Source organism: Melanostigma gelatinosum (assembly GCF_949748355.1).
Source record: "Melanostigma gelatinosum genome assembly, chromosome: 2".
NCBI lineage: Eukaryota > Metazoa > Chordata > Actinopteri > Perciformes > Zoarcidae > Melanostigma > Melanostigma gelatinosum.
In genome coordinates this window covers 30420029-30432046 of record NC_136635.1, presented here as the reverse complement: position 1 = coordinate 30432046, position 12018 = coordinate 30420029, and the positions used below count along the sequence as shown (strand labels likewise).

At 47.5% G+C, this 12018-nt stretch overlaps 1 protein-coding gene across 1 annotated transcript in view; it reads right to left on the bottom strand.

The window, feature by feature from the left end:
• ddb1 (damage-specific DNA binding protein 1) overlaps nt 1–12018 on the bottom strand; it is a 45796-nt gene that overhangs the window by 648 nt on the left and 33130 nt on the right. Inside the window, exons 23-26 of the mRNA XM_079293151.1 lie at nt 11318–11427; nt 10446–10615; nt 6760–6862; nt 6223–6346 (exon numbers count right to left, since the gene is read on the bottom strand). Coding sequence (XP_079149277.1) covers nt 6223–6346; nt 6760–6862; nt 10446–10615; nt 11318–11427 — 507 coding nt within the window. The remainder of the gene's footprint in view (nt 1–6222; nt 6347–6759; nt 6863–10445; nt 10616–11317; nt 11428–12018) is intronic.

The following is a 12018-nucleotide window of genomic DNA, read 5'->3' as shown; positions in this document are numbered from 1 at the left end:
CGTTGCCGGGACAACAAAACGCACCGCCGGCACTTTCATCACGCAGCAGATGGGACGGATAAACGGGAGCGTGCGAGAGGAAGACATTCTGCTCCTCAATGCTTTCAGACACTCGCCACCTTGTTGTTTTGCTTCAGTGGTTTCGAGGTGAAGATGAATTTAGAAGCTTGTATCTGTTATCTGTATGATTGACGGCTTCATTTTTTAAAGCATGCATTTCATCATCGTCTTTGTGAATCACGTTTCTTCTGCATCTCAACGTGATTTTACTGAACTCAGCTAAAACAAACCTGGCCGTCATCGCCGGTCGTCGTTTTAGTCTTTTTTCTGCTGTACACCATCTTGTCCAGTAGGGCTTTATAAACGGGACACAGCACATGGATACAGCAGCAGACAGCTATTGGAACTCCCACCCTCCAGTGCCCTCAGGCTAACATTGTTAGCTCTGTCAGCTCGGTTACGCTGTTAGCGCTGCTTGCCGCCAGCTCAACTGTCATCTTGTTGCGAGCCGTTTAGGGACGATAGAAAAGCTCCCGATCTCGTATTTAGCACTTTTAAAAGACTTTTCAATAAAACTGCAAAAGGATTTTGCAATGAATCAATTAGTTAACTTCTTGGATAATTTATTCATAGTTAATGCCACTTTTTAAAAAGAAATGTCAAACATTTAACAGTTCCAAGATGTGAGATTATGCTGCATTTCTTTGTCTTTAAGTAAAGTAAATTGAATATCTTCATTTGTTTTCGAGCCCCTACCTCCTCCCCCACTACTACCTCCTTCACTACCTGCTCCACTACTACCTCCTCCTCTACCTCCTTCACTACCTGCTCCACTACTACCTCCTCCTTCACTACCTCCTCCTCCACTACTACCTCCTCCTCTACCTCCTTCACTACCTGCTCCACTACTACCTCCTCCTTCACTACCTCCTCCTCCACTACTACCTCCTCCTCTACCTCCTTCACTACCTCCTCCTCTACCTCCTTCACTACCTGCTCCACTACTACCTCCTCCTCTACCTCCTTCACTACCTCCTCCTCTACCTCCTCCTCTACCTCCTTCACTACCTGCTCCACTACCTCCCATCTGATGGCATCAACTTCTTGGAAACCGATTGATTTGTTCAAAGCCCGAACAATCAATCACGTTAATAGTCAGATGATGATTTTGAGAATAATCGTACGTTTCAGACATTAAGATTACAAGTACAGAATAAATTATTATAACGGTGCATATTCTTAGCTGCACAAGGATGGAAGTGAGCAACTGCCGCTGCAGCATATTTTATTTTGAAGTAAATGTTGGAGCTTGGCAATAGTTGAGCTTCGTGGCAGAGAAATCTTTATCGGCTGCTCCTGAGAGGCAAACAGGGATTAGTCTTTGTTTATGAGCTAAAAGTGTGATTTCTTTTTTTAATACCTAGAGAGTAAAGAGAGACACAAAGCAGAATATGTCTGTATGTTTATCTGCCAGAAGTGATATCGACACCTGTTATTTATTCCCAGTTCTCGCTCACGGAGCGAATAAAAGTGTCTGCAAGTTCAGCAACGCTTCGAGCCAAATACACAAATGACTGCACGGTTCTAGTTTGTTGAGCTCGTTGTTGTGCAGAGGACCAGGCTCTAATAACACGCTGATGTCTCGAGCCTGTCGTTGTGCAGAGGACCAGGCTCTAATAACACGCTGATGTATCGAGCTCGTTGTTGTGCAGAGGACCAGGCTCTAATAACACGCTGATGTCTCGAGCCTGTCGTTGTGCAGAGGACCAGGCTCTAATAACACGCTGATGTCTCGAGCCTGTCGTTGTGCAGAGGACCAGGCTCTAATAACACGCTGATGTATCGAGCTCGTTGTGCAGAGGACCAGGCTCTAATAACACGCTGATGTATCGAGCTCGTTGTGCAGAGGACCAGGCTCTAATAACACGCTGATGTCTCGAGCTCGTTGTTGTGCAGAGGACCAGGCTCTAATAACACGCTGATGTCTCGAGCTCGTTGTGCAGAGGACCAGGCTCTAATAACACGCTGATGTATCGAGCTCGTTGTGCAGAGGACCAGGCTCTAATAACACGCTGATGTCTCGAGCCTGTCGTTGTGCAGAGGACCAGGCTCTAATAACACGCTGATGTATCGAGCCTGTCGTTGTGCAGAGGACCAGGCTCTAATAACACGCTGATGTCTCGAGCTCGTTGTTGTGTAGAGGACCAGGCTCTAATAACACGCTGATGTATCGAGCCTGTCGTTGTGCAGAGGACCAGTCTCTAATAACACGCTGATGTCTCGAGCCTGTCGTTGTGCAGAGGACCAGGCTCTAATAACACGCTGATGTCTCGAGCTCGTTGTGCAGAGGACCAGGCTCTAATAACACGCTGATGTCTCGAGCCTGTCGTTGTGCAGAGGACCAGGCTCTAATAACACGCTGATGTCTCGAGCTCGTTGTTGTGCAGAGGACCAGGCTCTAATAACACGCTGATGTCTCGAGCTCGTTGTTGTGCAGAGGACCAGGCTCTAATAACACGCTGATGTCTCGAGCTCGTTGTGCAGAGGACCAGGCTCTAATAACACGCTGATGTCTCGAGCTCGTTGTGCAGAGGACCAGGCTCTAATAACACGCTGATGTATCGAGCTCGTTGTGCAGAGGACCAGGCTCTAATAACACGCTGATGTCTCGAGCTCGTTGTTGTGCAGAGGACCAGTCTCTAATAACACGCTGATGTCTCGAGCCTGTCGTTGTGCAGAGGACCAGTCTCTAATAACACGCTGATGTCTCGAGCCTGTCGTTGTGCAGAGGACCAGGCTCTAATAACACGCTGATGTCTCGAGCTCGTTGTTGTGCAGAGGACCAGGCTCTAATAACACGCTGATGTCTCGAGCTCGTTGTGCAGAGGACCAGTCTCTAATAACACGCTGATGTCTCGAGCTCGTTGTTGTGCAGAGGACCAGGCTCTAATAACACGCTGATGTCTCGAGCCTGTCGTTGTGCAGAGGACCAGGCTCTAATAACACGCTGATGTCTCGAGCTCGTTGTGCAGAGGACCAGGCTCTAATAACACGCTGATGTCTCGAGCCTGTCGTTGTGCAGAGGACCAGGCTCTAATAACACGCTGATGTCTCGAGCTCGTTGTTGTGCAGAGGACCAGGCTCTAATAACACGCTGATGTCTCGAGCCTGTTGTTGTGCAGAGGACCAGGCTCTAATAACACGCTGATGTATCGAGCTCGTTGTTGTGCAGAGGACCAGGCTCTAATAACACGCTGATGTCTCGAGCCTGTTGTTGTGCAGAGGACCAGGCTCTAATAACACGCTGATGTATCGAGCTCGTTGTTGTGCAGAGGACCAGGCTCTAATAACACGCTGATGTCTCGAGCTCGTTGTGCAGAGGACCAGGCTCTAATAACACGCTGATGTATCGAGCTCGTTGTTGTGCAGAGGACCAGGCTCTAATAACACGCTGATGTCTCGAGCTCGTTGTGCAGAGGACCAGGCTCTAATAACACGCTGATGTATCGAGCTCGTTGTTGTGCAGAGGACCAGGCTCTAATAACACGCTGATGTCTCGAGCTCGTTGTTGTGCAGAGGACCAGGCTCTAATAACACGCTGATGTATCGAGCTCGTTGTGCAGAGGACCAGGCTCTAATAACACGCTGATGTCTCGAGCTCGTTGTTGTGCAGAGGACCAGTCTCTAATAACACGCTGATGTCTCGAGCCTGTCGTTGTGCAGAGGACCAGGCTCTAATAACACGCTGATGTCTCGAGCTCGTTGTTGTGCAGAGGACCAGGCTCTAATAACACGCTGATGTCTCGAGCCTGTCGTTGTGCAGAGGACCAGGCTCTAATAACACGCTGATGTCTCGAGCTCGTTGTTGTGCAGAGGACCAGGCTCTAATAACACGCTGATGTCTCGAGCCTGTTGTTGTGCAGAGGACCAGGCTCTAATAACATGCTGATGTCTCGAGCTCGTTGTTGTGCAGAGGACCAGGCTCTAATAACACGCTGATGTCTCGAGCTCGTTGTGCAGAGGACCAGGCTCTAATAACACGCTGATGTCTCGAGCCTGTCGTTGTGCAGAGGACCAGGCTCTAATAACACGCTGATGTCTCGAGCTCGTTGTTGTGCAGAGGACCAGGCTCTAATAACACGCTGATGTCTCGAGCCTGTCGTTGTGCAGAGGACCAGGCTCTAATAACACGCTGATGTCTCGAGCTCGTTGTTGTGCAGAGGACCAGGCTCTAATAACACGCTGATGTCTCGAGCTCGTTGTTGTGCAGAGGACCAGGCTCTAATAACACGCTGATGTCTCGAGCTCGTTGTGCAGAGGACCAGTCTCTAATAACACGCTGATGTCTCGAGCTCGTTGTTGTGCAGAGGACCAGGCTCTAATAACACGCTGATGTCTCGAGCCTGTCGTTGTGCAGAGGACCAGGCTCTAATAACACGCTGATGTCTCGAGCTCGTTGTGCAGAGGACCAGGCTCTAATAACACGCTGATGTCTCGAGCCTGTCGTTGTGCAGAGGACCAGGCTCTAATAACACGCTGATGTCTCGAGCTCGTTGTTGTGCAGAGGACCAGGCTCTAATAACACGCTGATGTCTCGAGCCTGTTGTTGTGCAGAGGACCAGGCTCTAATAACACGCTGATGTATCGAGCTCGTTGTTGTGCAGAGGACCAGGCTCTAATAACACGCTGATGTCTCGAGCTCGTTGTTGTGCAGAGGACCAGGCTCTAATAACACGCTGATGTCTCGAGCCTGTTGTTGTGCAGAGGACCAGGCTCTAATAACACGCTGATGTATCGAGCTCGTTGTTGTGCAGAGGACCAGGCTCTAATAACACGCTGATGTCTCGAGCTCGTTGTGCAGAGGACCAGGCTCTAATAACACGCTGATGTATCGAGCTCGTTGTTGTGCAGAGGACCAGGCTCTAATAACACGCTGATGTCTCGAGCTCGTTGTTGTGCAGAGGACCAGGCTCTAATAACACGCTGATGTATCGAGCTCGTTGTGCAGAGGACCAGGCTCTAATAACACGCTGATGTCTCGAGCTCGTTGTTGTGCAGAGGACCAGTCTCTAATAACACGCTGATGTCTCGAGCCTGTCGTTGTGCAGAGGACCAGGCTCTAATAACACGCTGATGTCTCGAGCTCGTTGTTGTGCAGAGGACCAGGCTCTAATAACACGCTGATGTCTCGAGCCTGTCGTTGTGCAGAGGACCAGGCTCTAATAACACGCTGATGTCTCGAGCTCGTTGTTGTGCAGAGGACCAGGCTCTAATAACACGCTGATGTCTCGAGCCTGTTGTTGTGCAGAGGACCAGGCTCTAATAACATGCTGATGTCTCGAGCTCGTTGTTGTGCAGAGGACCAGGCTCTAATAACACGCTGATGTCTCGAGCTCGTTGTGCAGAGGACCAGGCTCTAATAACACGCTGATGTCTCGAGCCTGTCGTTGTGCAGAGGACCAGGCTCTAATAACACGCTGATGTCTCGAGCCTGTCGTTGTGCAGAGGACCAGGCTCTAATAACACGCTGATGTCTCGAGCTCGTTGTTGTGCAGAGGACCAGGCTCTAATAACACGCTGATGTCTCGAGCCTGTCGTTGTGCAGAGGACCAGGCTCTAATAACACGCTGATGTCTCGGGGTCTTTGACTCCACTTACATATTTTGAGTCTGTTACATCAGACGCTAACATCCTGGCAATGACGGAGCGGTTGAGTAAGATCAACTCTCGTGTCTCACTCGGGACCTTTGGGTTAATACACACAGCATACGTTTTGTCCAGTGTGTACGTTTTCAACCTCAGCTCTGATAATAAGTCTAGAATAAAGTGTGTAGCCAAAACACTTACACCCTTAATGACAAAAATGTCCCCATTGAATCACATTAAAACCATTACGGTTCAAAATCTTGCATTCTACTATTTTCGGGCGTTCAATCTAAAGCCGTGGCTTCAGAAATTCTCGTTGTTTTTAGTCATTTTCTAGCAGATTGAACCATTTTCTGATTTGTAGCGTATGCTGCAAACACATGAAACATCGCTGCTGTATGACGGAGCGCTGCCGTGTTTAATCCAATGCCTCACAAATCAAAAGCGTTGCTAATCATTGACATATCCAGACTGTGAGTAACAAATATAAACGTACACTCTAAGTAGTATCGATTCCTTTTCGGTGGCTAAATACTGGTTCCACACGCTGTACACGAGATGAGCAGGAGCTCCTACCTGTAAAGTGCTGACGACCTCCTGCATCTTGGCTCGACCGAGGTCCAGGAAGCTCTCGATCAGATCCCCGTCGATGAATCCTGTGGCCTGCTCCGTCTTCCGCTCCGTGTGGAAGGACCTCCAGGTGCGCCGGAGTGAAGGAAAAATCACTACAGGTCGTACAGCACAGGTACAAGGCTGGACCGAACATACAGATACCATGTCACATGTTTGACCTGTTGTCCGGGCAAACTCGACAGAACGAATGCAGAAAGACGTGCGGGAGGTCTGATACAACCCCAGCTCTGTTCTCTCAGTCCTGCTTCTGGCGCCTCACAGTCACTTTAAACAATTCAACTGGTGTCATCAGATCTTCTGGCAGAGTGGCCGCGACTACGACCACTATGAAATGCATGCGAGGTCTACACCCAACACCTTCCCAAGCCAAGTAAAGCATCTGCCACCACTTTGCCACTTCACTCTCCGGGTCCGCCAACACGTCGCTCAGCGCCGCTGGTGACGGACGGCGAGCGTGAAGTGCAAATATAAGAAGGATATAAGCTGTGCTCGATCTTGCCCACGCTCTTGATGACCTTGTTGAGGCGGTTCTGCAGGTCCAGGAGGAGGCTGTACCAGCCCTCAGACAGGGACGTCACCAGACCTAACACACACACACACACACACACACGTTATATTCACAACAGATTCACGCCTCGCTGCATCAGATGATTTCTCCTCAGCGAGCTTCATAATAACTCAATTAGAATATCATTAGTGTGGCTGCAGTTCCTCCCGATGCACGTTCCATGCTTGTATGCCGAGACCGCGTTGGGAGCAGAGTGGTGTGATATTAATACCCCGATAGTTCAAGACTCTCTCAAAATGTTGTATTTCGAGAGAGACTGAAAAGTCACTGATCTGTGGAGGAGTCGCGTGTTTTTTTCCCTCTAAATATTAAAGATCTGTGACAGCGGGCGAGTCGTCGCGATGCTCTCGGGAAATAATATGCACTGAAATTGACAGCGTGCAAAAAGGCAAACGTGTGAAGGACCACGGTCTGTAGCACAGAGCTGGTTCCTCTGCATTGAAACCATTAACGTGTCGGGAACAGTTTGGCTGCAACTAATTCACATTTTCACTATTTATCTGTTGATCATTTTCTTCATTCGTGGATTTGTTTCGTCTTCAAAATGTCAAAAAATGAATGACAAAACTGGATTGTTTAGTTTGGTTTGTTGTCAGGTGAACATCAGTGTTCTACTTCATTGTGCATCAGCATTTCATTGTGTATAATTATCATCATTATTTGCACTTGTAGCCTTATTATTACAAGGTTATATTATTGTCACTAAGTGTGTTTCCTCCTCATATTTCTATTAATATGGACATTTCTAAATTGATGAAAAATATACTGGAGGCTGAAAATTAAAGAAATATCGAATAAATCCATAATGTAGAATAAAAGTAAATCTCTGCTTGGCGGAGGTGGAAGAGTTGGAGGACGGATTAAATGAGTTCAGAGTGAAAACCTCTCTCATGACACTCATGGGTCCACTGAAGCATCTGCTTCACTTAAAGAGACACTAAAACTAAATATAAACACAAACATCTGTTGGAGAGGTGAGGAGACAGAAACCTTCCTCTAATCAACACTTTCATGTGTTAATCAACACTTTCATATCATAGTTTTAATGTGTTAGGTTCTAATCTAAAGAATATATAACTCTCAGGCCGCGTCGCACCAACAGGGATTCATCTACAAAACTCAATAAATCGCGATTCAACCAAACTTTAAAAACAGCTGAAAATGAATACAAATTGAATTTTAAGTAGTTTTGACTATTTAATTACATTTTTTTTGTACGCAAACTTTAAACTCCAACTTAAAATGTGATCGAGTCCAAACTCTTGAAATTGCAAAAATAATCAAGTACTTGAAATAAAGTTACACACAGAGCTGCTGAGCTCAGCATTTAAGGAGTTTTGAGCATAAAGATGCAAACAATAGTTTCAACAGTTTTATCTGAACGTCACCTGCAGCAAAATGCTTTGGTAAAGCTTTGAGTTTGGATAAAATGATTTGACGTTTTCTCAGACTCTCGCCTCCTTCACCTTGAATATCCGTCACACGACGACGGACCAAAACAACTTTATTAAAACTTTCTCCACCTGTTGGTTGGGAGACTAAACGTGTGGCCTGCAGGCCTCTTGCAGAAACATCTCATTTATTGATCACTGAAGTCCGTTTCGGTCTACCTCTGCAGAAAGTTTCTACGGCAACGGAGGTTCTCATTACCTGTTAAACTTTCCTGAAATAAAGTGCCGAGTTGTTGGCGCTGCGAGACTGTAAATGACTTTGTCCAAATGATGTGCACTCCCAATGTTTCATCTCCGCCGTCATTACAGCCGGCATGAAAGCGACTCGTTTAAAGCTGAGCAATGGGGTCCAGAACTACCAGTTCTTCTGTCAGCGCTGAATAAATGGCTCCGGCTCTGTGTGTTCTCTAAGTGGTCTCTCAGGGACTCAGTCAGCCGGCTTTTGGGATCGCGATGCACAGATACGGACATCGATCCGACGCAGACTCGCACGGCTGGATTGGTGAAACTGGGGCGATTGATTTGGATAAATAACAATTCAGTGCACGGATATTTCTGTGTTTCAACAGTTACGTAAGCAATGTTTAGGTTAAGCTCGGTGTTCAACATAACAACCTCAGTCACGGCGCTTATTAATGAGACACGATCGGATCGGTACTCGTATCGGCCCGTAACCAAACACCAGGTGCTGCAATCGGGACTGAAAAAGAATTCCCTATTTTTGGAAATGAGAACCAACTCAGTGCTTCAGTGTCAACCTGACAACAGCTGGTGAACTCGTAAATCTCGTGCTGACTTTCCTGCATTTGCTGACTTGCAGCAAACGTTTTCCTCCACAGGATTTCATGACCAAATATATATTTATTAATATACGTTTGCTCAGCGGGTTTACTGCCGTCACTGTGAACTGTTGTCCACCAAAAGAACGAGATGTTTGTGGATCATCCTGAGTGTTTGTCTAAACACCGGAGACGCCGTGAGCTCCACAAACTGTCATTGAATCAAAGAGAAGGAAGTCTCAGCTGCATTCGCAAACCCCCGGAGAGTAAATCCAGAGCCGTCTGTACGGCTGGATCGTCCTCCAGGTCAGTGGGGAAAAGTGCTGTTCTCGAGTCAACTAACTTCTTATTGCCTTATAACCACTGTCGTTTCTCAGTTAGCGTAGCTTAGCACTAAGGCTGGAAACAGCTATCCCGGCTCCGATAAACTAGAATTCAGCCTCGCTGTTGTGTGTACCTTTGACCACCACAGTATCATCACTTCATCCTCGAGTCCAGCTGGATATTTGTGCTAAATTTGGAAGAAATTCCCTCCAGGTGTTCCTGAAATATGCCGTTCGTGAGTAAGAAGCAGATGGACGGAAAAACCTGAAACAGCCGTGGCCGGAGGCATTTTGTTCCTGGGTTGTCGTAAAAATGATGATGAGTTATATCGGAGGGTTAAGTGCAGGAATATCTCTTGTCTCTAACCAGTTACCAGGGAAACGGGAGAGAATCCAGTAAATGATTGCTTCCAGCCAAGAAACGGTCCAAAATGCAACTTTCACATAAAACCCAGAATTAAAAACAACATAAAAGACGTTAATTAGCGAGCTCTAAAGTGCTCGGAGGGAGATTTTGTTCCCTTTGGACAGAACCAGGCTAGCTGTTTCCCCCCGTTTCCAGTCTTTGTGCTAAGCTAAGCTCAGCGGCTGCTTGCTGGAGTCTTAATTATGAATAATATTCAGCTGGCTATAAATGATCGACCTAGAGTATCCACAAGATGTTGAAATATTCCTTTCAGCATTCAGTGTAAAGGATTTGCCGGCCTCTAGTGGTGAAGTTGCAGATTGCAACCAACTGAAACTTGCGCGCAGAGAACTAAAAAGTTCTGATCTAGAGGCAGTGTTTAGTTCCTTCCGTTCTGGGATACTGTAGAAACATGGTGGACACGCCCCGATTCTTATTTTCAGAATTAATACACTAAACAAAACGTATACTTCTCATTTTCTGCCAACAGATCCGTCTAAATGCTTCACACTGGCCCTTTAAAAGATTCATCGAAACAGTTTGGATCAAATGAAACCCTTTAAAAACTCAAACGTAGAGCAGGGGATTTACCTGCAGCAGTGTGTGTGTGTGTGTGTGTGTGTGTGTGCTTCTGCCTACCGATCATGCCGTTAACGGTGCCGAAGAGCACGGAGCCCTGGGTGGGCGTGGAGCTCTCGCCGAGGTTCTGCAGCACCAGCGAGCCGTGACAGAAGACGTTCACAAACTCCCCGAGGTGGAAGACCCCCACCTCCTGCAGGTGCTGCCGCTCCTCGTCCGTGGTGGCCGCACTGGTCACAGGAAGGACGGGGGGGGGGGGGGGGGGGCACAAAGAGGGGGGAGAGGGAGGAGTTAGAAACATTGAGGGAGGGAACATGTGGGAGGTAGCGGGGTCAAGACGGGAGCAAACAGAAAGAGTCAAAACAAAGAGAACACGGTATTTGTGGGGTGCAAGAGTGATAGTAACAGAGAAGTGATGGATGAAAGGGTGAGGAAGTGGAGAGAGCAACAGGAAGCGAGATTGTGGTACAAAAATAAAGGTCAAAAGCATTGAATGGTGCGACCTGATGCACCAGATGCATAATAAGTGGCGGCATGAACCAAACACGCTCACTTTCAGACCACATCGTTCTTCCTCTCCCATGAAATCAACACGCGTCTCATAGAAAATGACTAAAGTGGGAAATGAAGCCGAGCGGCTAAAAGCTCAGCGGCGTGACGACTCGGGATGATTTCCAAAACAAACGCAACGACAATGCTGCTGGAACACATTTGCGTCGACGATGTCGCCCTAAAGAGCATCGAGGGACTCCGAGTAGCCAGAGCAGCCTCCTAATGGCATAATGGTGACAGCGGTGGATAAACGTCGGCGGTGATTTAGACTCTTTGGCGTCAGAGGAGCAGCTCAAGGGACCAAACTGATGACCGGAAAGGTTGGAAAAGAATCTCACTTCAGTTCATGTGTAGAGAATGAGAGCCGAGGTTCTCCTCACCTGTCCTTCTGGCAGACAAACAGGTTGAACGCGTTCTCCGCCCCCAGGAAGTTGTCGTCGTCCAGGATTTCCACCGCACTCATCCAGTTAGGATTGAAGTCGCGAGCAATCTGACCAAAAACATAAATAAAAGGACACACACGCAAACACAAGATGCGTTGAATTACACAGGAGCTGTGGCCCGAAAGGTTAGAGAAGCGAGATTGTGACCGGCAGGATGAACCTGGGCGGGGAAAGCGAAGAGCGGCGCTTTACCGCCACTGAGGTGCCCTTGAGCAAGGCCCTTAATAACCCCAGAGAGCATTGCTCCGAGTGAACCGCCGCTCTTCATGAAGAAAAAACAACACGGAGGCGTCGGGCAAAAAACAATGTAGTTCTCGCCTCCAAGTAAATACATTATCTATGAGCAGAGAAATGCTGACTGCACACAAGAGCTGAAATCCAAACAGTATGTTTCAGTACAAGTACAACAGACCTTTTTAAAAACCCGTAAAGACGCTCGCACACCGAACTGGAATTACCTCGTGTTGCAGTTCACGTGCACGTTTGCATCCATTTTATCCTGTTAGATATTAGATATATCTGTTAGATATTAAATTCTTGTAATTAGGTTGTGAATTCTTGAGTTGAGGCCAAAAAAACAGTTCATCCTTGAATGCAAGTGAAGTGGGTGTTTGTGCCGAATTAGAATAAAGTCCCCC